This window comes from Aethalodelphis obliquidens, unplaced genomic scaffold (genome assembly GCF_003676395.1).
Source record: "Aethalodelphis obliquidens isolate GAN/ISIS:26980383/991018 unplaced genomic scaffold, ASM367639v1 scaffold21, whole genome shotgun sequence".
NCBI classification, from domain to species: domain Eukaryota; kingdom Metazoa; phylum Chordata; class Mammalia; order Artiodactyla; family Delphinidae; genus Aethalodelphis; species Aethalodelphis obliquidens.
The window spans coordinates 2,769,746-2,793,216 of record NW_020837965.1 but is presented as its reverse complement, the minus strand read 5'-3'; the positions used below and the strand labels follow the sequence as shown (position 1 = coordinate 2,793,216).

Sequence of the window (23,471 nt, the reverse complement as noted above, 5' to 3'; positions counted from 1 at the left end):
CGGCGGCGAGGAAGGGAGGCGGGCACTGGAGCGGGCGCGGGAGCGGGCGCAGGCGGCCGGCCATGATCGCGTCGTGCCTGTGTTACCTGCTGCTGCCGGCCGCGCGCCTTTTCCGCGCCCTCTCAGGTACCGGCCCTGTGTCCTGACGGGCGGGTGCCAGGCCCGGGCGTGCCTCGGCGGGGCCCCGCGGGGCCTGGGGCGGCGTGCGTCGCGGGCGGCCTCACGACCACTTTCCCCCGGCAGTGCCAAGGTGTGGGGAGGCGGCCCTCGGCCCCGCCGTGCCTGTCCTGGACTAAACGAGGCCCGGGCCTGGCCGGCGAGCGTCGTGGGCGGGCCCCTCCTCACCCCTGTGACCTGGAGGTGTCGGGCCACAGTTAACGTGAGGCGGCTTGGGGAGGGGCCAGAGCTGCCCTTCTCTGGCCCCGGGGTTGCGGAGAGGTTCCGGTCCCGCTGAGTCACTGCCCTGGGGGTCGGGGAGGGTTGGCCGCTCGGGGCCTAGGCTAATGTCCGAATTCTCTGTGGACAGGGGCCAGTCGGCCCTGGGGGCGGATCTGTGGACTGAAGACCTAGACGTACCTGTTTTTCCCCTGGGTCAACTCCACACTCACGTTTCCCAGCCGCCTCTCAGCGGAGTCTGGTTGAAAAAACGGATGCTCAGAATCCAGAGGCACATTGAAACTTCGGCTTAGAAGCAATGTCCCGTGCGTTTAGAGATGTGGTGGGGTGGAGGCAGTGCCCAGCGGGTACTTAGAGAAGAGTTATTGTTTAACTTTGCCATGATCTGCCTGCGCTCCCCACTCCTGGGCTCTTATGAGACCATCAGTTACTCTGGGAGATCCCACAGAACCCCCAGACTTTTCTCTGGCATTTTAGGGGGCAGGACAGACCAAGAAGGACTTTTAGAAATAAGATGTCCAAATGTGTGCATTCTGTGCTTTTCCTTTCTGGAACTTTACACAATATGTGTGTGTGTGTTTGTAATTTCTGTTCCTATATATTTCATATAAAACATTTAATGTATGTATGTGTATGTTTGTATCTGCCACTAGAATGCGGGCTCCAGGAGGGCAGGGCCATGTCTGTTTTGCTCACTGTATCTAGTGCTAGCATACTGCCCAGAATGCAGTAGGCACTCAGTTCGGGAATGTCTTGTGTGTACATACTTCTCAGAAATGAGGAACTCCACAGAAGTCATTGTTTTCAGAGAACTAAGGCATATTCTTCTAACCATGTTGCTGTCATTTCTGGAGCTCTGCCAGTGTCCATAATGGCAGCCATAGTGACATATACTAGTCCAGAGGTTTCTAGACCAGTAGTCAGAGTTTTAGGTATGTCAGAGGAAGGGCCGCCTCCCCCCACCCACTTGCACACAGCTATTAAAGTAGTCCCATTTGTATTTGTACTTTTGGTTTCTACAGATTTTCTTTTAATAAAAGAATTCTGCTGCTGAAAAACAAACCACCACCACCAACCAAAACCTGCTGAGTTTGAAAACTAATAACCTCACACATATAAATCAAAGAACTTCTGCCATGCGATACACATAGAGGATGTTTCAAAGGGCAGGGAATTAATAAGTTCCTGAGACTAAGGCCAGCAACCCAGCCCATGGGTTTAGAGCAGGGTTTCCCAATCTCAGTACTGTTGACGTCTGGGCCTGGGTAGTTCGTTGTGGAGGTGTCTCTTGCACTGTTAGGATATTCAGCAGTATCTTCATCCTATAACCACTAGATGCCAGTGTAGCATCCCCACAGTTGTGACGACCACTGTCTCCAGACAATGCAGAAATGTTCCCTGAGGGCAAAATCACCCCTGGTTGAAAAACCACGAGTTTGAGGGACGTAAATCCACATAGACCCTAAATAAGATAGTGTCTTTCAACGTTTGAACCATTTTGAAGTTTTTCTTGCCTTTTAAAAAAAAGAGCTGATAAAATAAATCTCTGGTGATTGAGGGTCATCATCATACATGTCACTTGTCCTATGCTAAAAATAAGTGACTTAGTGTGTGTTGGTAGGCGGAAGTTTTGTTTGCACCAAAATACTGTGCTTGGATTTTGGGGGCTCCAGTTTTATAGTTTTTCCCACCTGCTTTTTGCCTGTTGGCTGTCACGGTGGCTGCCGTAGCAGAGAGGTGGCAGCTGTCTCTTGCTGTCAGTTGTTGGCACCTTCCGATTTACAGCCGCTAGAGTACTATGGAATGGGAAAGATGATAATGAAGTCTGTGAAGATTTATGAGTAGAATAAATAGATTTGAGAAGAGGACCCAGGGCCTTTGCTAAGAGAGAGATTGTACAGATTTTGAGACACCCTTTTTGTCTACTTTAGGCCTTTTTCTTTTAGAATGCATTCATAGATTAGTGGATTTATAGAACTAGAAAAGCTCTTGGGGATTATCTAGTTCAAACTTCCCTTGTCCTCATTTTACAGTCAAGAGTGAGTCCATCTCACTAGGGCCATTGTCCAAGGTCACATAGCTTTGTTAATTTCAGTGCTAGGCCATAACCCACAGTTCTGACTCATGGTCAAGTGCTGGTTCCAGTGTAATGCGGCTCTTAGAACCAGAGAGTTGACGTTAATAGGAATCTTAACCTCCAGATAAAAGGAGTGTGGTTTTATGTGACCATCTCTGTCCTAGATTATGCGGGATAGCCATTCTTTCATTCACACATGAATATTTATCAGATCCCTACTATATGAATTAGTTGATACTTGTAGAGCATTTAGAACAGTGCCTGGCACATAGTAAGCACTTTGCTCTGATGATGAGGATGTTCCAGGCACTAAAATGGTCAGGCTCAGTGATGGTACAGTGATGAGCAAGGTGGACATGATTCTTGCTTGTATGAGACTTACTAGAAGTTGGGAGAAGAGCATGGGTTGGGTGATGCTGTCATCTTATAACATGGTATCTTGGCTTTCTTCTTAGATGCTTTCTTCACATGTCGAAAAAATGCCTTCCTGGCGAAGAGCTCGTCCCCCCAGGTAGACGGCGACTTTGCCATGGCCCCTCGGGGCCCCGACCAGGAGGAGTGTGAGGGCCTGCTGCAGCAGTGGCAAGAAGAAGGGTCAAGCCAGGCACTCTCAACTGTGAGCGAGGGTCTGCTTGTAGATAAGGGAGTAGCCGAGAGCAGCCTGGCGCACCTGATGGATAATCCTGGAGAACAGGATGCTGCTTCAGAAGACAAGTGGTCCAGCAGGCAGCTGAGTGACCTGTGGGCAGCAGAGAACCTGGAGGAGTCTTTCCCTGAGGTGCTAGGAGAGGAGCCACTGCCAGAGGTCGAGGGCCCAATGTGGGCAGAAGTCCCCGTGCAGACTGGCCCCCAGTATGCAGACTGTGCTGTCCTCCCAGTGGGTGCCCTGGCTGCAGAGCAGTGGGAGGAGGACCCCGCAGTTGTGGCCTGGAGCATAGCACCGGAGCCTGTGCCCCAGGAAGAGGCTCCCATCTGGTCCTTTGAGGGCCTGGGGCAGTTGCAGCCTCCCCCAGTGGAAATCCCATATCATGGTGAGTCTGACAACCAGCTGGGTGAGCCGGGGCAGCAGGTTGTCTCGGATGTGCACACAGTCACTGCTAAAGTTCTCTTGTGTGGAGCTCTGCTGCTGCATTGTGTTTTTCTGAGACTCCTGCAGTGGCAGATCCAGAGGGGCCTTAGAGAGCATTTCATCCAGCCCCGTGGCCTTTCAGATGAAGTGATCACGGCACAGAGAGGTAGCAGGACATGCCTAAAGTCACATAGCTAGGTAGTGGCAGAACTGAAAGCAGACCATAGCTCTGATTCTCTACATTATTGGTTCTCTGGAGGTGACCTGGGGCAGCGGTGGAGAGCGCTCAGGGCTCCACTCTCTGCCTCGACCAGGATGACTCCATTTTTATCTGTGTTATATGTCAGGCTTCCATTAGACTTTGGAGAGCGAGTGCTGTGGCTCACATAGGTTTGAACTCCACTCTGCAGCTCTCTGCTCGAGGGCACATGGGAGACACATTATGGTTTCTGGCTCTGTAGGCATTTTCAGGTTTAGAGGTCAGAAAACACCTAAGGCTGAGATTACTCTAGAAATGTCTTTAATCTCAGATGACTGTTAAGCACATTCATCTGAGTGATTCCCCAGAGACCCATGGATTTATCAGAAGTGAGAAATTGTTGGCCATATTTAGTGAACTTGTACTAGGTGCCAGGTACTATGCTAGGTACTAGGGATACAGTGATGAACAGGCCAAGATTATCTTAGGCTTTGTGGAGTTTATTGTCTCGTCTGAGAATGTCCTTAGAGTGTTGTTCAAATCACCACAGAAAGGGATGAATGACAGGGAAAATGAAAAAAGGAACTCGTCGCAGTATCATGGAGTCAGGAGTGGAGATGGTGGGCCCTGTGAATAACATGGACTTACCATGGACCTCTTCTTCCCGACACCTTTGCAGAAATCTTGTGGCGAGAATGGGAGGATTTCTCCACTCAGCCAGATGCTCAGGGCCTGGAGGCGGGGGATGGCCCTCAGTTCCAGTTCACTCTGATGTCCTATAACATCCTGGCTCAGGACCTGATGCAGCAGAGCTCAGAGCTCTATCTGCATTGCCATCCAGACATCCTCAGTTGGAACTACCGCTTTGCGAATCTCATGCAGGAATTCCAGCACTGGGACCCCGATGTGAGTGAAGATGGGGAGATGTGCCATCCTGCATTTGCCCTGGACCCTGGCTGTCCCAATGCTCTTAGAAAATGAATTGAACCCCACAGCTGTTCATATGATTGGCCTCCTGCCTAGGACTGGTGCTTGCCTGCCTGGTGTAATGAGTTTGGGGCAGATGCTAAGAAGACTGTCCGTGGGTGCACGCTTTCTAGCACCTTTGTGCAGGCAGGGAGACGTGAGGGATTCAAGGAGCAGGAAGATCCAGCGCATGTATCTGATCTCAGCTTAACTCTGGGCCTGTTGTTGCTGGTAGTGGCTATCAGGGAAGAGTCAGCACCAGGGGAAGTTTCAGTGTGACCCAGCCTGAGACCCACAGCAGCTTCCCATGTGGCTTCAGTGCCTGCTCCTGGGGTGGGAGTCGTACTCCAGGGCCCTCCATTACTCTGGAGTGATTGGATTCCTTGTCATTTCCCAGATCTTGTGTCTCCAGGAAGTCCAGGAAGACCATTACTGGCAGCAGCTGGAGCCCTCTCTGAGAATGATGGGTAATGCCGCTCCCTGGCACGTTTGCCAGTCTTTCTTCCTGCAGCCCTGTCTGCTCTCTCCTGAATGCACTGTATCTTTCTTTCATCTCAGTAAACCCTCAGTCTCATCTGTGAGCTAGTTTCTTTGTGTGGGTGAGGAGAGTCCTGAAGTTTTAAAGCAATTCTGACATATATTTCCATTTAATCCTTGAAGTAACCAACCCTGTGAGGCTGAATATCATTATCCCCATTTTACAGTGCGGAAACTGAGGTTCAGAAAATTTGTGTGACTAGCTCAAGGTCACAAAGCTATAAATATGAAGCTCATAGGTTGTGGAGCCTGGACTCCAGCTTGTCTGACCCTAGAGTCCATGCTTTTCCTGTCAGGTTATTGCTTCATACCCTTCTGTCCCTTCTTCCCCTTCTAGCCACTCAGTCATGTGGTTACAACTGTAAGGGAGCCTCTGCAGAACCAAGGAATTGGCAAGGGCAAGGACTCCCCTTATTGAACTGCAGGAGCAGTGCATTAGGCACCCATGCCTGGGCTACTGCCACTGGGTAGAGGGACCCTAACCCATCTTCAAGGACTCTGACCCATCTCCTTGGTGGGGTGTTCCTTGCAGGCTTTACCTGTTTCTACAAGAGGAGGACCGGGTGTAAGACAGATGGCTGTGCTGTCTGCTACAAGCCCACGCGATTCCGTCTGCTCTGCGCCAGCCCTGTGGAGTACTTTCGGCCTGGCTTGGAGCTCCTCAATCGGGACAATGTGGGCTTAGTGTTGCTGCTGCAGCCACTAGTCCCAGAAGGCCTGGGGCAAGTCTCAGTGGCCCCCTTATGTGTGGCAAATACTCACGTCCTGTACAACCCACGTCGGGGCGATGTCAAGCTAGCCCAGATGGCCATTTTCTTGGCTGAAGTGGACAAGGTGGCCAGGTTGTCAGATGGCAGCCACTGCCCCATCATCTTGTGTGGGGACCTGAATTCTGTCCCTGATTCACCTCTTTACAACTTCATCAGGGATGGAGAACTCCAGTACCATGGGATGCCGGCCTGGAAGGTGAAATGGGAGAGGCCGCTGTGGGGTTGGCTTAGGGAGAGATTTTGGTGTTGGCATCTGGTGTTGCTTCTGTGGCAGGGACCTCAGTTACACCTGTTCTGGCTTCCTCTGGCTTTTTCTTGTTCTATTGATATCTGGTACCCAAGCCTGGAAGTTAGGAGCTCGTGAGTGCCTTTGGTATATTGGAATCCTTTCAGTTTTTATCATTATGTTTAATTTACAAGTACATAAGTATATATGTAAGTGCATGTAAGTACACAAGTGCATCCCTTTAAGGATTCAGACATTTTAAAATAAGACCAAAGCCCCTTTTATTACCTACATTTCCCACGTCTCCACTTAGAGTCAAGTAATAACTGTTCAATGTTTGGTGGTGTTCCTCCAGGTCATTTTCTATGCATTTGCAGTAGTATCTAAGCTGTTGTGATGATGTAATTATAATCTACATTTTATTAAGCACTTACTGTGTGCCAGGTGCTATTTTAAGCACTTTACATGTGTTAACTCATTAATTTTCACAATTTCTATCATTCCTTCCATTTTATAAATGAAAAAGCTAAGGTGTAGAGAAGTTAGGCAATTTGCTTACTCTAGTTTTTGCAGGTAGTGAGTGGTGGAGCCAGGATTTGTAACCAGGTAGTCTGGCCCCAGAGCTCTTGCCCTCCAATACTATGCTGTGATTGCTTCTAACAGCTGGTATATAATGTACTGTGTGTGTTTATAAATGGGATATATTATATATATTTCATTTTGTAGCTTGTTTTTTTTCACTCAACAATGTACATATGTGTCTGTCTCATTCCTTTTAACTGCTGAATGTTTATAACCTAGGTATCTTATAGTTTTATTGTAGTTTATTTAGCCCTACTGAGGAGCATTCAGCTTGTGCTGATTTCTTTACATGTCACTTAATCTCCTTGTTCCTCTCTTTTGCCCCTGCTGATCCAATTTGTTGCTTAACTTTTGGCAAGGCACAGGAGAGAAAAGACATAAAATGACTGAATTATTGTTGAGCACTTTGGGCTTTTATTTTAATGAGGTTACTCAAGTGCCAGCGATGTCCTGGTTGCTACATGCGCAGAGAAAGGCATTATCCTGCCAGGAAGCTGCTGTTATCAAGGGGCTCAGGGAATGGGAAGAAGAATTTACTAAGTGCCTACCACGTGACAGCTGCCGTTAAGCATAGTGATTAAGAGCACCATCTTGAAGCCAGATAGTCCTGCGTTCAGATGCCTGCTCTGCCACCTTGGGCAAGTTACTTCACTTCCGTAAGCCCCATTTGCCTCGTCATACACTGGGGATATAATGGGACCTACTTCAGAGGGTTTTCTTTGGTGGATTACATAAAATAATGCACACAGTGTTTTCCAGTTTCTGCTTCAAAGGAAGCAGTCAGTAACTGGTAGTAGTTATGGTTACCAGGATTCTTAATTGTATGTGGTATTATTATCCCATTCAATAGTAGAGCATGTTGAACCCAAGAGAGTTAACTAACTTGCCCAAAGTCACACAGTTAGTAAATGACCATTAAATTGAAGGTGTGTTTTACTTCTGATGGCATTCTGAAAATGTGTGTCCTCGAGGGGCAGAGAGATTGTGTCTGTCACTGCTCTCTCCCCAGCACTTAGCTAGTGTTTTGCACATAGTTGGCATTCAAATATTTGTTGTTGTTAAATGAAATAAAGGGGGTTTTGCTACACACGTTGGAGATACGCAGATGACTGATGTTGCCGAATGTTTCCCCTACTACGTTCTGTCCGTTCCCAGGCTGCTCATTGGCTTTGACCGAGGATGGTGACGTAGATACGGTAAAGTGCTTTGGTGAATTTCCCATTTGGTTTGACCCCGTGGTTTCCCACTAATAGGCTTAAGATGCTAGACTTTGATCCAGAAGATCCAAAGATCAGGATAAACCTTTTCCCACTGCAAATTAAAGCCCCTGAAAGTTGACATTCCCTGGGCAGAGTAGTGTAGATATTTCTGAGCTGAAATTTAGGGGACCATATGTTCATATAGTTCTGTTCTCTTTGACTCACATACCTCACTCTCTTAACCCCTTATTCCTGTCTCATAGATATTTCAGTGTTTCTAGTAAAAAAAAATAAAATAATGGTTTTAAATAGCTTCTTATTTTTAACTTTCCCCTGAGACTTACGTGTTTTGCTTGTGTTACGTACCTAGTATGTGACTGTGTGTGTGTGTGTGTGTGTGTGTGTGTGTGTGTATGTTTGTCTGCATGTCCCAAAACATGGGCTATTTCCTTTTTCCATCTCAGATTCCTTATTCCCATCTGCTCTTTCCTTGTAGGTATCTGGACAGGAAGACTTCTCCCATCAGCTTTATCAGAGGAAGCTGCAGGCCCCACTATGGCCCAGCTCCCTGGGCATCACTGATTGCTGTCAGTATGTCACCTCCTGTCACCCCAAGAGATCAGGTGAGCACATGCCACATTCTTGGTTGGTTGTCCCTCCATGCCCATTTTGGGAGAAAGCTGGCACCTCCGTGACAAGAGAAAGTGTAATTCCCTCAATTCTCTTAGCACGTTCCTTTGTTTTTTTCATTGTCCTCCTCATGGTCACCCAGTGAAATGGACAACTTTAAATCATAGCCATTGGAAAATCTCCTTGTCTTCAGAGCCAGACTTCCTCTGTGTCCCTACTTGTAAGCTTCTTGGTATTAAGGAAGTCTCAGCATGTGGCTCCTCTTCCTGTCTTTCACTGTATGGCTTTTCCTGGTTTACAGAGAAACGTAAGTATAGCCGAGACTTCCTGCTACGTTTCCGCTTCTGCAGCATCGCCTGTCAGCGACCTGTAGGACTGGTTCTTATGGAAGGAGTGACAGATACTAAGCCAGGTAATGGGAACTAAGCTTGTTCCCTAACTTGTTCCAACTAAGCTTGGTCCTCTTTCCTCTGCACCTCTGATATTTGTCAGTTATGTGGTTTCTTAGTCTTTTCTAGGTATAATTCTTAGAGATCAGCTTCTGGTAATAAGTATGCTTAGGAGGAAGGTCAGTGGAGTTCACCGGCCATGTGCAATGTGTTCAGAACATGGACCAGGAATCAAGAGACCTGGGTTCTAACTAGCTCTGAGACCTTGAGTAAGCCACAAGCTTTTTAGTATTAAGTTTCTAATAACTAGCATGTATACAGCATATTTAAGAGAGAAAATACACTTGATGGCTTTGAAAATCATAAGGTGACAGTACTCCTGGGTGTGATAACAAGTTACTCCTACTGAGAACTTCCAGATTGTAAGTAGCAGAGTATGCTTGATGTTCTCCCCTTCTTGTCTCTGAAAACACTCCAAAGCAACAAGGAGAATGAAAAAGAGAAATGCAAACTCCATCTTTGAGAAAGCTAGGAGACCTGAAGATATTTGAAATCATGAACCACAGCACAGGTGGAATGGTTGCAAGAAGCACTGGAGGTCATGCAGGGGTGCTGGAGCAGGTATGGAGAGACTGGTCTGTGGGGCCATATGGATCTCCAAAAGAACCAGCAGTGTGCCTTTCTCCAAGGTGAGGAGCGTACCCCGAGGCACGAAGTCAAAATCCCTTGTTTCATCAACAAGAATAAGATGCGCAGGTTGTGAAAGGATATTGTCTGAACCTCTTTTGGTCCAAAGAGGCAGTAGAGGAAAGACTGATCAAGGAATCAAGCCAAATTTGCACGAAGCAGTCTGTTTAAGTGGTGGGGGGAGGTGTAACACTTAAACTGCATATTTCTTTTGGCTAGGGGGAAGTAAAGATGAACAGGACTCACACACAACCCTGCGTCATAAGGAAAGATGCCTGTTACTTGGAATGCGTACCCAGGTCTTCGCTTGTATAAGCTTTGTACCAATAGCTTGTACATAAAAACCTCAACTAATTCCAAGCTGGGCTGCCCAAAAGGAGCCAGCGTGAGATCTGTACTAAAATACTATAAGAAAAAGAGTTGGAAGAGCAGGAAAAGTAAAAGGCAGATAAAGAATACTTCGAAGATAAAAATTGTTGCCATGGAGCATATAAACATTATGATTATTTTCCCATGAATAAAAAAAATTAAGCAATTGTCTTTATAACATAAGAGTGCAAAAATAAAATAATTGCTTTTATAAAATAAGTTCAAGCACATGGCAAGACATCAGTAGATGAAATGTAAACTGTAGAGCTCAGGAAAAAAGTGGAATAAAAAATTTAAGAATCACATAATGAATACAAAATTAGAAGTAGTCCAAGAGAGAATAGGCACTGCTGAAAACAAGGCAAGAGGCAGAGGCCAGGAAGGATAAAAAGCACTAGAAAGAAAATAACAGTAGTGGAAGTTAAAGAGATTCAACATACACATAGTTCGAGTTCACAAAGAAGAAATCCAGTATAATAGCACAAAGGGAATATTTAAAGGTATGGTTCAGGGAAGATTTTCCCAAAATCAAGAGATCTGACTCCACATTGAGAAGGATATACCATGTCTCAGTAAAAAATGACATAGGAGAGTCAACAGTAAGACATCTTAGTGAAGTTAACAGAAGTCAAAGATAAAAGAATCGTTTGGGCAGAACCAAAAAAATTGGGCTATTTTTAAAGGTAAAAATAATCAGGTAGGCTTCAGATTTCTTAACATTAACGTTCGACTCTGGAACACAGGAGAGCAAGGTTTCAAAGAAAGACGGTATGGTCAAAAATTTTATACTCAACCCAAAGCCTTTCATGAAGAAACTGCTAGACAACCAAGAAACTTAAGACAACCAAGCAATGACTGAAAAAACTATAGTAAAAGGACTGGTGGTAAGCAATGAATTCATTTTTTTCTTGAAGGAATTTAACTTGAATTGGCATTTTGCAAAGAGCAGTGAACATTTCAATGGCTTGGTTTTTTTTTGTTGTTTTTTTTTAATTGCAAAGCTAGTGTATTATTACAACTGTGGTGATAGCAATAATAATAGTGGTGGCCACCATGCATAGAGCGACTGGCGTGTGCTAGGAACTGGGATAAGTGCTTGGATCACTTGGGCTCAGGCAGGGAAGCAGTAGCTCAATGTTTTAAGAATACAAAATCCTGGGCTTCCCTGGTGGCACAGTGGTTGAGAGTCCGCCTGCTGATGCAGGGGACATGGGTTCGTGCCCTGGTCTGGGAAGATCTCACATGCTGCAGAGCGGCTGGGCCCGTGAGCCATGGCCGCTGAGCCTGCACGTCCCGCAACAGGAGAGGCCACAACAGTGACAGGCCCACGTACCGCCAAAAAAAAAAAAAGAATACGAAATCCTAAAGTTAAACAGTAGTAGGATCCCACATAGATAATTCCATGTTAAGAATAGGTTATTTAAAAAAAATCAGTACTGTACTTGAAACATAAAATAAGCATTTCAATTTAATAACAAAATAAGAACCTTTAAAATACACTGACAATCACTTTGTAAGTAGAATCATTATATGGGGGAAAATATCCAGTTCACTAACAGTACCCAATAATAGCAGTATTTTCAAAATTGAGATTAAATTTGGGTAAACACACCCATCCTCCACATACTGTGAACGTACCCTTCCGTTTGTTTAGTATCCCCACCCAGGGCCGAATAGGGTCCTGATGAATCTCTTTTAAGGACTCCAAATCTAAAAACCTACCACCAGTTTTAGACCATGAATAGAAAGACTTCAGGTGCAGTACAAGGAGATCATAGTGTGTGATCTTTTTTTCTAGAGGATTTGTTTAGATGTGCTAACAAATAATATTTCCAGTCCAATACCAGAGTCATCCAACTCAACTGTAGACATTCAAACTTGCCAAGTTGACTGTGACACTGACTTTAATGGGAAGCATCTGAATTGCCAAAGTAGCTACAGTGCTGGGGAGTGATGGTCTAACTTTCCAACAAGTTGACGTTGCATTGTGCTGGAGTGTTCTACATCACACAAGTTGTATAATAAAAAAAAAATTGTGATTCTCACTCTCCCCAACTCCCTTTGTGAAGGAATAATTCATAAGATGGGAATCTAAATTTTAAGTCCCCCTCTTGTAAATATTTTTAATTATTAGTGGTTTATTCTTTCCAGTATGGTTCTTAAAGACACTGAAAGGGGTTACTCTGTTTTCTTTTTCATGAGCACTTGCACATTTCCATTTATCTCCAGAGCTTCAGGTCTTTTAACATGTAAAAATAAACCATGTGCCCAATTAAGTGCATTCTAGGAAAAAACAGTTGCTAATAAATGACTTCCATAAACAATTATTAACAAACTGACCAGATGGCCACAGAGGAAAGGCTGTCTGATCAGTTTTTGAACCAGGAAAGTTCTGAATCCAGCTCCTCCACTGGCCCATCCCTGCACAACTTATTATCCTCTTCCCAAGTACACTTGCAGAAGAACTTACTTGCTTGGCTGCTGCCAGTGCTGAATGGTCCAGGAAGATGTTGCAGCTCAGGTAGAGGCAGTTGTGGCCCATGTGCTCATGTGGCCTGGTGGGACAGGCAGAGGCCTTGAGTCCCATGTAACTGCTGGAGCAGTGCCGTTTGTACATAGTGCTGCATGGGTAGAACCTGGTGTTGAGAGAAGCAGTTTTCTTTCTTTCTTTTTTGTTTTTCTTTTCATGTACTAAAAAAAGACTTGATTTTTTTTATCCTCACACTAATATGAAAATTTGCCAAGTGTAAATGTCTAGTTTGGAAATCAGTCCATTGTCTTGCAGGTTCCAGCATTGCTAATGAGAAGTCTGCTGCCATTTTGATTCTTGATCCTTTCTTTGTATATCACGTATGTTGCCTCTCTGAGACTTTCTGGTTCTTATCTCTAATCCCTTGATTTCTGAAATCTCATGATGGTTTACCCTACTCAGGGTGTTGGTTTCATTCATTATTTTGTATACTCCACGGCCCTTTCAAATGGAAACTAATTTATTTCGAATCACATAATTTTGCTGGTAATATTTCTTCAATAATTTCCTATCTTCTGCTTTCTCTTTTTGGAATTACTGTTAATTGGATATTAGAATCTACCATCTGTGAGATTGTTTTTTTTTTTTTTTTTTTAATGAATGCAATATTGCCTTTTTACTACTGAGGATATTATTTTTTAATATTCCATCTGTTCCTTCCAAGGTTCTTTTTTTTTTTTTTTCCCCCCAAGGTTCTTTTAATTAAGAGTTAGTTTCTTCCTACCCCACTGTTTGTTCCCAAAGATTCCATCAGGTGTCCATTCACATTTAGGAATGAGACATGAAAACGTAATGGCTCTGTGTAAGGGATGGTTCTAATTGACTGGTGAGTTCATTGTGCCAGTTTTGATTTTCACCTCCCACCTCTTTTCTGGAGTAATGGTACCTCTGATTCCTGACCTCTTACATGATTCAGAAGCCTAAATAAGCTTGCCTCTTGCTGAAGGGAAAACCATTTTCAATATCCTGCTGGTCACTGTGATTTTTCTGATTCAAAATGAAGATATTAGTGTTAGGAACATTTATGTTCCAAATAACATCACATCAGTCATCACAAAGTGAAACTGCAGTATTTAACAGGAATAATAGTCAGAAAATAACTAATGGTTGAAGATTTTAATTCATCTTTCTCAGTTCACAATAGTTAAAGTAGATAAAAAATAACTGAGAATATAGAAGACTTAAATAACATGTTGTATGGTAAATCTGATGGATACATATCAAACTCTGAGCACTGAAAGCAGAGCAAAGACATCTTTTAAAATATCCACAGGAAATTCCTGAGAATTGGCCATATATTAGACTACCACAAAAAAAATCAGTAAATTTCAAACAGTAGAAATAGTATAGCCAACTTTCCGTGATCACACATGCATTAAAAATAGAAGTTAAAAGAATGCTATCATCTGGACATTTAAAAAATTTCAAACAACTTTTGGGTCAAAGATGAAATTTAAACAAACTGCAGAGTGTGTAGAAAATAACAGTAATGAAAATACCATATACTTGTGGTATATAGCTAAAATAGCGTTCAGTGAAAAATTCATAGAATTATATAGAATATCTTGAATCAGAGAATTATATTGGTAAGAAAAAATTAAAGTAAGTAAATTAAGTATCCCCCAAGTTAGAAAAGAGAACAAGCTGAAAGAAAGCAGAAGATGAAAATGAAAATAATTTAGAGAACAGAAAAACAGTAGGACTAATAAGCTCTAAAAATCGGTTTTTTGGGTGAAAAACAGCTGTCAGATTAGCTAACCTATTTAAGGGGGCAGGGGAGGAGCAAGTAAAAGTATTCAGATGCAGAAGAATTTAGAGGATTATAAGGGGGTTCTTTTCTCAACTGAGTGCAAAAGAAATTGGAAACTTAGATGGCCTATGTTAATTTTAGAAAATGTAACTTACTAAAACTGATTGTGAAAGAGAGACATAACATAAATAGATTACCACAGGGTGAAAAAATAGTGAAAGTTCTCAGAGATACAGTCCCACAAAAACACCATGTTCATGTTGATAGGAGAACATCATCAAACCTTTAAAGAACTTGTAATTCCATTACTGTTTAAATTGTTAAAGAGCACAGCAGAAGGGGGCCAAGTTATTTTTACAAAAGAAGTATTTGACACCAACACCTGACAACAGTTACACAGGAAAAGAAAACTACAGACCTTAATATTCTCCACTTATGAATATTGATGCAAAAAATGTACATAGAAGATCAGGAAGCAGAATCTAACATCACATTTCAAGAGCAATATACTATGCCCAAATAGAGTATATCAGAAATATGAAGGTAGTTCAGTATTGGGAAATCTATTATTGTATTTATCATGCTAATAAATATATGAAATCTATTAAAAAATAGAAATGCATGTCATCCTGTAGATGTCAGAGACGTTTGTTAAAATTCAACATCTATTCCGGATTCTTTTAAAAAGAACCTTCTTAAGGAAAAAATAGATAATTCCTTATACCCTTAAAATACATTTATCTTGGTCAGTCAGCGCTTTGGTGCACCATGGAGGAAGGGGCGTGGAGCCGCCAGATGCCTGAAAAAGAAAAAAAAACAAAAGCATTCATCTCAATCCAAAAATGAGCATCTTGCTTAAAGAAGACAGTCTAGTAGCATTCCTGTCAAAGTGGGGAACAAGATAGGGATGACTATTGTCATTCAACTGTGAGAGACACCAGCCACAGAATTAGAAATAGAACATAGAAATATAGACAAGAAAATAGAAGTAAACAATGGAAAGGAGAGGGTAAACTATTACTTGCTGTTAATATGGTTATATAACTGGTTATCCAAGAGAATCACCTAACAACTATTATTAGCATTAATTCTGGAAAGTATCTGGGCAGAATATTAATATACAGAAATCAATAGTATTCATATAATAAAATAATGATATATTTGTTATAAGATGTAATTTTAAGAAGACCCTATTTATAATAGCAACAAAAAGAAAATAATTTAACAGGGAAAATGTAGGAATATTTCATTTCATATAAATTAACAAATTTATTGGCATGAAGTTGTCCGTAACATTCTCTTACCTTTTTTTAAAAATAACTTTATTGAGGTGGAATTCACATACCATAAAATTCACCCATTTAAAGTGTGCAAATCAGTGGCTTTTAGTATATTCAGAGTTGTGGAACCATCATCACAATATAATTTTACAACATTTTCATCACCCCCAAAAGGAATCCCATATTCATTAGCAGTTATTTTCCCTTTACCCCTCCCCTTGTAAAAAATCAACAGTGGACCTATGGGTTTCTGGACTCTCAGTTCTACTCCATTCATCTATATGCCTAGCCTTATGCCGGTACCACTCTGCCTTGATTATTTTAGCTTTGTATAAGTTTGAAATAGAGAAGTGTAAATCTTGTAACTTCATTGTTGTTTTTCAAGATTATTTTGGCTATTCTGGGTCTCTTATACATTTCTATGTGGATTTTAGGATCACCACGTCAATTTGTGCAAAAAAGTTAGTTGGGATTTTGGTAGGGATTTACAGATCTGTAGATCAGTTTGGGAAGTGTTGCCATTTTAACAGTATTATCTTACGATCAGTGAACATGGAAGTTTTCCCATTTATTTAGATCTTTAATGTCTTTCCATGTTTTATAGCTTTCAGTGTGTCTTATACTTCTTTTGTAAAATTTATTTGTAACTACTTAAAATTCCTTTTGTTACTTTTATAAATGGAAATATTTTCTGAATTTCATTTTTGGATTGTTCATTGCTAGTGTATAGAGATGCAATTTTTGTATATCAGTCTTGTATCTTGCAATCTTTCAAACTCAATTTTTTTTAAATGAATAAATTTATTTATTTTTGGCTGCGTTGGGTCTCCATTGCTGCACGTGGGCTTTCTCTAGTTGCGATGAGCAGGGATTACTCTTCGTTGTGGTGCACAGGCTTCTCATTGCGGCGGCTTCTCTTGTGTGGAGCAGGGGCTCTAGGCGCACGGGCTTCAGTAGTTGTGGCTCGTGGGCTCAGTACTTGTGGCACGTGGGCTCAGTAGTTGTGGCACGTGGGCTCCGTAGTTGCAGCTCTCGGGCTGTAGAGTGCAGGCTCAGTAGTTGTGGCACATGGGCTTAGTTGCTTCGCAGCATGTGGGATCTTCCCCGACCAGGGCTCGAACCCGTGTCCCCTGCATTGGCAGGCAGATTCTTAACCACTGCACCACCAGGGAAGTCCCTCAAACTCATTTATTAGTTCTAATAGTTTTTTAGTGCATTTCTTAGGATTTTCTATATATAAGATCATGTCACCTTGCAAATAGAAATAGTATTACTTTTTTCCATTCCAATTTGGATGCATTTTATTTCTTCCATAATTGTCCTGGCTAGAACTCTCATTACAGTGTTGAGTGGTGACAGCGAATATTCTTGTCTTATTCCTGATCTTAGGGGTAAAGTTTTCAGTCTTTCAGCATTGAGTATGATGTTAGCCATGAGGTTTTTTTGTTTGCTTTTTATTTGTTTGTGTTTTGTGGATTCCCTTCACCAGATTGAGGAAGTTCTCTTTTATTCCTAGTTTTTTAAGTGTTGTGGGTTTGTTTTCTGGTCATAAAGGAGTGGATTTTGTCAGATATTTTTTCTGTGACTATTCAGATAATCACGTGGTTTTTGTTCTTCAGTATTCTGTTAATATGATGTATTATATTAATTGATTTTCAGATGTTAAACCAACCTTACATTTTTAGGATAAATCGTATTTGGTCATAGTATATAGTCATTTTTCTATTTTGCTGGATTTAGTTTGCCAGTATATTGTTCTGAGACTCGTTTTCCAACATGGGAGAGGAGGAGTTTCCCCCAACGCCAACAAATAATTCAACTCAATTCTGACACTGTCTCCCCAGCGATAGCATCAGATTCCACAGCTTAAGGGCTCAGTTCTACAAGACCCACCCCTCCAACACTTCAGGTGCCTGTCAAAAGACCAGGTTGTTCCCTGTGCTTCTTCTGACCGACTGGCTATAAATCAGAGGTTCCCACTATCCCCTCCTTCCTTGGGTTAGATTAATTTGCTAGAGTGGTTCACAGAACTTAGAGAAACATTTCACTTGCTAGATCATCGGTTTATTATAAAAGGATATAACTCAGGAACAGCTGTACAGAAGAGATGCATAGGGCAAGGTATGTAGGAAGGGATGTGGAGCTTCCACGCCCTCTCTGGGTGCACCATTCTCCCTCGAATCTCCATAAGTTCACCAACCTGGAAGCTTTCCAAACCCTGTCCTTTTTGGGTTTTATGAAGGCTTCAATACATGGGCATGATTTATTAAATCCTTAGTCATTGGTGATTGATTCCACCTCCAACCTCTCTCCGCTCCCTAGAGGTCATAGGGTGGGACTGAAAGTTCCTCTGATCACATGGTTGGTTCCATTGGCAACCAGCCCCCAACCTTAGGTATTTTCCAAAATTGCCTCATGAACATAACAAAAGGCACCTTGCTCACTCTCAACACTCAGGAAATTCTAAGGGTTTGGGGAGCTTTGAACCAGCAACTGTGGACTAAGACTGTATATGAAGACTGACTATATATGAGAAATATATATTTGGTCATCTGAATGACCAAATATACATTTCTTATAAATCACAGAACTGTAATTGTTGAGGCATTTTGCATCTACATTCATAGGCGATATTAGTCTATAGTTTTCATTCTTTGTGATGTTTTTGTCTAGTTTTGATATCAGAATAATACCTCATAGCATGAGTTGGGAAGTGTTCCCTCTTTTATATTTTGGAAGTATTTGTGAAGGATTCATATTACTTTTTTAATGCTTAGCAGAATTCACTAGTAAAGCTATCTGAGCCTGGGCTTTTTGTGAGAATTTTTAAATTGCTAATTCAGTCTCTTTAATTGTTATAGAACTATTCAGATTTTCTTCTTTTTCTTGAGTCAGTTTGTGTAGTTTTTGTCTTTTTAGGAATTTGTCCATTTTACCTAAGTCATCTAATTTGTTGGTATACAATTGTTTATTGTATCCCTATAATTTTTTTATTTCTTAAGGTTGGTTGTGATGGCCCCCTCTTTCACTCCTGGTTTTAGTAATTTGAGTTTTCTCTTTTTTTCTTGGTCAGTCTAGCTAAGGGTTTGTCAATTTTGTTGATCCTTGTTATCCTTTTCTTAGTTTGGATTGTTATACCAAAACACTACAGCCTGAGTAGTTTATAAACAACAGAAATTTATTTCTCACAGTTCTGGAGGCTGGAAGTTCAAGGTCAGGGTGCCAGCATGGTGCATTTTCAGTGAGGACCCTCCTCTGGGTTGCTGATTGCCAGCTTACTGTTGCATCCATACATGGCAGAAAGGACAGCTCTCTGGGATCCCTTTTATAAGGGCATTAATCCTGTTCATGAGGGCTTCACCCTCAAGGCCAAATTACCTCCTAAAGGCCTCACCTCCTAATGCCATCACACTGGGGGTTAAGATTTCAACATATTTTGAGGAGAGACAAACATTCAGTTCATAATACCTATTAATGTCAGTAAGATCTGTAATAATATTCCCTCTTTCTCTCCTGATATTGGTAATGTGTGTCTTTTTTCTTTGTGTATGTGTGTGTACATGTATAGGTGTGTATAAGTATGGATATGTGTGTGTGCTTACATATGTATACGCATACATACACAGATACATATATGCACACAATGGATGGTGGGTGATAGAAAATCTCTGGAGGAATACACCAGGAATTTGTTAACATTGGTTGCCTCCGGAGAGAGGAATTGAGTGGCAAGGTCCCAGAGTGGGAGGGAGCCTTTTCACTGATATTTTTCTCTACATTTTGATTTTTGTACCATGTGACTGTGTTACCTAAAGAATGAATTTAAATTTTTTAAGAAGTTGCTGAGCCAGGGAAGAGATGTCTGTGTTAGAGACCTCTGTCTGTCTGCTTCCTGAGGTTCTTGACTTTGGTCCATTGTTTTCTTCCTCTCCTCACCTTTTCTCTTTCCCTTTTCCCTTCTGGAACAATCCAGTCAAGGATCTGAGTGGGATTTCAGGGTGCAAGGTTCTAACCCTGCTTCACTGTCTGTGATTGATAAAACCCTTTGTCTCCGGTCTTCTACAGAGCGACCTGCTGGCTGGGCCGAGCCTGTCATTGAGGAAGACATATCTGAGCCTGAGCCTGACTTCCCCAGGTAATCTTCTTCCAGTTCCCTTCTGCTTGCATTCCAGCCCCATCGAGGGGTATTAGAGAGATTCCTGTTGGCTTTCCTGGGGCTGATTTGGGCGAACACATTTTGCTGAGCTCTCTCTTCCCCTTGTGTGTGCTAAGTTTATGGAGGAACATACTGGTGTGCAGAGGCCAGAGGTGACCCACCTAGGTTCTTGCAGATGAAAAGCCCCTGCCCTTTTCCTTTGGGAGTAAGGCCTCACAGAAGAGCTTGCTGACCCATGGACAAGGGTACATTAGGTATACTTCACCAGGTAGCAAGAGGAGAGTGGGGGGTGAGAAATGTCAGCAGGACTGTATATAAATGTGTCTGTTTCTAGGCTAATTTTAGCTAAGACTCTCAGCCTCTTAATTAGCATGGGAAGGCATTTGCTGAGGTTGAGTTATTTGGGATCATCCCTTAAAAAACTTGATAAAACCCACAGAGAAGTGACCTTGGGAAAAGTTCAGTAATGTTTGTTGACTGACATCTTCCCCTCCATCCCCGAAGGACTGTAGGCACCATCCAGCACTGCCTCCACCTGACCTCAGTATATACTCATTTCCTGCCCCAGCATGGCCGCCCAGAGGTCACCACAATGCCCTTGGGTCTTGGAATGACAGTAGATTACATCTTCTTCTCAGCTGAGTCCTGCAAGAATGGGAACAGAACTGGTAAGCTTGGTGGATCCTGGATTCCTAGAAGCCACCCCCAAGAGTCCCTGGGAACTGATGGTAGGTCAGGCATTTGATCACATGGCTTGGGCTGCTGGGACCTGACCAGCAAAGGAGCAGATCTCATACCTACCTGACACTGGTCATCCTCATCATACTTCCCTTAGGCCATTTGCCCGCCTTCTCTTTTATCCTTGTAGCATTAGAGAGATGTGGGCAGAACAAGCCATCCCTCCGTTTTTTGTTTTTTGTTTTTTGTGGTACGCGGGCCTCTCACTGTTGTGGCCTCTCCCGTTGCGGAGCGCAGGCTCAGCGGCCATGGCTCACGGGCCCAGCCGCTCCGCGGCATGTGGGATCTTCCCGGACCGGGGCACGAACCCATGTCCCCTGCATCGGCAGGCGGACTCTCAACCACTGCGCCACCAGGGAAGCCCCGTCCCTCCGTTTTAAAGATGAAAATAGAGCACCAGGAAGTGCTCTATTGGATTTGTTCAGTGGCAGCTGGTTAGTAAGGGACTTGGTTAGGTTAGAAACCCTATTTCCTGTCTTCTCACCTCTCACAATAGTCACAGTATAGCAGTCTATCAGCCCCATGCCTGTTTTGTTTAAAGCATGTCTTTTAAAATGTTTGGATTTTCTGTTGAGAAATCAAATTTTACATAGCAAATCTGGACTTCGGCTTCTCTTGGAAAATCAGAAGATCTTGTAATGCTGGGCTTGGACGTGCACTCTAGTTTGCTGCAGTCCCACCGAAGCCACCTGGCTTCTTTCATTGACATATCATGGCATATCTGAGAAAATGAGCCCTCCGCCAGAGGCGGCAGGAGGTGAGGGAGGATAGGGCCGCCTAGGAGACGCAGCCTCCTGAGGTGTGGCTCCCACGGGGCCCCCCACCCCATGCAGCTTGGCTGCGGCTGCCTTACCCACCGGCCTCCGCTTTGTGCTCCAGATCGCAGGCTTTGTCACGATGGAACTCTCAAGCTCCTGGGCCGGCTCTCGCTCCTCTCTGAAGAGATCCTCTGGGCTGCCAATGGCTTACCCAACCCCTTCTGCTCTTCAGACCACCTCTGCCTACTGGCCAGCTTCGAGATGGAAGTCACCGCCCTATGACGGTCTCCCAGGGGAAGAGAGCTTCTCTTCCAGAAGAGCCACCTGGATCAGAGACTGTGGAAATATCCCATGCTTCTGGAAACTTAGCTCCAAGAAACTTACGTCCCCTCCCCTCCCCTCCTCGTTCCCTTTCTCCCATGGCTAGATTTCCTCCAGGCCTGTCCACATTCTCTGCCTGTGGTCCCTGCCCCGCCCCAGCCTCTTCCTAAACCTGTGCCACATACTGGGTGGCCCTGGGAGAGGCAGAAGGGGGGGTTCCCCTTCCTTCCATGTATCCAGCGCTCCCCCTTGATTTTTAATTACCAGGGTTGCGGGAGCTATTGATCTCATTGGTTATTTGTATTCAGGCCGTTTCTTGGTGGGGTGCCTTCTGACCTGACCTTCTCCCTGCCTGAGACCCCTGGGCCCAGCCCTCTTGCCAGACACACACGCGTGAGATGTGTGTTGTGTGTGCATCCTCTCGGGGTGGGACTGCTCTGCGTAGTCATGCCTGTCTCTGACTAGCCCACTTTCCACACTGGGGCTGTCAGCCTAGGGGCAGGTGGAGGGCGTGACCGGGTAGCTGTGTGCTGCCAGGCACATGGGCACCTGGCTGCCCGCGGCAGGAGCGTGGGCCCGTCTCTCCTTTTATCATCTGTGTTTCGTTAGGTGTCCATCCTGCCAACCAGGGCATCCTCATCGTCCGGGCTCTGGTAACAAGTGGGCCCCACGAGCTGGAGCAGTGGATTCAGGGATGCCCTTGACCCAGAGCTCCCCACAGGCCTGGCATGCTTCCTCCAGGGCTCATCCCTTTCCCCAGGCTGCCCTGTGGGAGGCCAAAGTTTGAACCCTTGTGTGGGGTCGGTGGGCAGGGGTAGTGGACTGAGGTGCCAAACTCTTTAAGCATGAGGAGGAAGAACTGTCAGGGAGCTCCTATCTCACTGGAGGACTGCAGCGAGGGCGGGAGTCCCAGCGGGGAGAGAGCCGGCAGGTTCTGCAGCTGCCTCAGCTGGGACGCAAGACCTCAGGGACTTGTTCCCTTCCCTCTGCACAGCTAAGCTGCAGCTCTCTGGTCCTCTCCTCCCACTGCTTTTTACTCTTTGCTGCCTCCCCCATCCCCTTCCTTTTTTCCACTAGAAAAGCCTGGTATTTAGCTCAGGCCAGACCTTCTCAGCAGAAAGGTGGCCCTGGGCAAACTGGAGGTGGCGGTGCCCCACCTCCGGCAAGGCGGCTCATGGCCTCTGCTTTCCCTCTCCTGGTGCAGGAGCACCCTGGGGCCTCCAGGGGGTGCTCCCTTGCCCACATGAGTCACCTGCATGCCTGAATCCTGCATCGCTGGGTGTAGCTGCTGGCCCTGCAGACTTGACTTGCTGTTGGCCCACTTGGCCTCCAGAATGGGACTGGAGGATATAGCTGAGAGGCTGGAGTTCGGGACAGTTAGCTAGAGGTTAATGTTTTCTCCTTTTTTTTTTTTTGAGAGCCGAAGACCCAGCTTGAATAATTCTGCTGCTGCGTTCATGGTTATAAGCTTTCCATGCCTGGGTTCTGGGGAATTTATCTATTCATGTATATTTTTAAACATTGTTTCCTGGGTACTGGGCATGTGCCTGTCTGAGCCCCAGGCCTATCTGTCCACACTCCACCATCCACTCTGTTTGTCTCTCCCTGGGCATCTCCTGAGATGGTCTCAAGACAGTGCCCTATTGGTTTGTAGGACTAGGGCCCATCACTGTTTTTTTCTGCCAGGAAACGTAGTTTAAAAATGGCTAAAGATGGCAGAGGGCAGGAGCTTGATAGATGATCTTTTCCTTGTTTTCTTATTTTCTGTTTTGGAAATGAAAGGGGGTTTTAAATGGTCATTTGAACTCTCTTTTCCAAATAAAGGTTTACCTTTCCCCCCTA

At 44.1% G+C, this 23,471-nt stretch overlaps 1 protein-coding gene across 4 annotated transcripts; it reads left to right on the top strand.

The window, feature by feature from the left end:
- ANGEL1 (angel homolog 1) lies at positions 1 to 23,471 on the top strand. 4 transcript variants are annotated; one of them, XM_027120113.1, is made up of 10 exons: positions 1 to 126; positions 2,929 to 3,504; positions 4,421 to 4,647; positions 5,105 to 5,174; positions 5,777 to 6,210; positions 8,518 to 8,644; positions 8,953 to 8,958; positions 19,722 to 19,791; positions 20,317 to 20,480; positions 21,430 to 23,471. In XM_027120113.1, the coding sequence occupies exons 1-10, from the start codon at positions 63 to 65 to the stop codon at positions 21,588 to 21,590; spliced, it is 1,899 nt and encodes a 632-aa protein (XP_026975914.1). In that variant the 5' UTR covers positions 1 to 62; the 3' UTR covers positions 21,591 to 23,471. The 4 variants fall into 4 exon arrangements, with proteins under 4 accessions (XP_026975914.1, XP_026975912.1, XP_026975915.1 ...); XM_027120111.1 differs by having other exon boundaries at positions 8,953 to 9,063; XM_027120115.1 differs by having other exon boundaries at positions 19 to 126; positions 2,929 to 2,984; positions 8,953 to 9,063.

Coding starts and splice junctions, on each gene's coding strand:
- ANGEL1 (XM_027120111.1), top strand. CDS start 63: ATGATCGCGTCGTGCCTGTGTTACCTGCTGCTGCCGGCCGCGCGCCTT. Junction 127..2,928: donor CCTTTTCCGCGCCCTCTCAG/GTACCGGCCCTG, acceptor CTTTCTTCTTAG/ATGCTTTCTTCACATGTCGA. Junction 6,211..8,517: donor ATGGGATGCCGGCCTGGAAG/GTGAAATGGGAG, acceptor CTTTCCTTGTAG/GTATCTGGACAGGAAGACTT.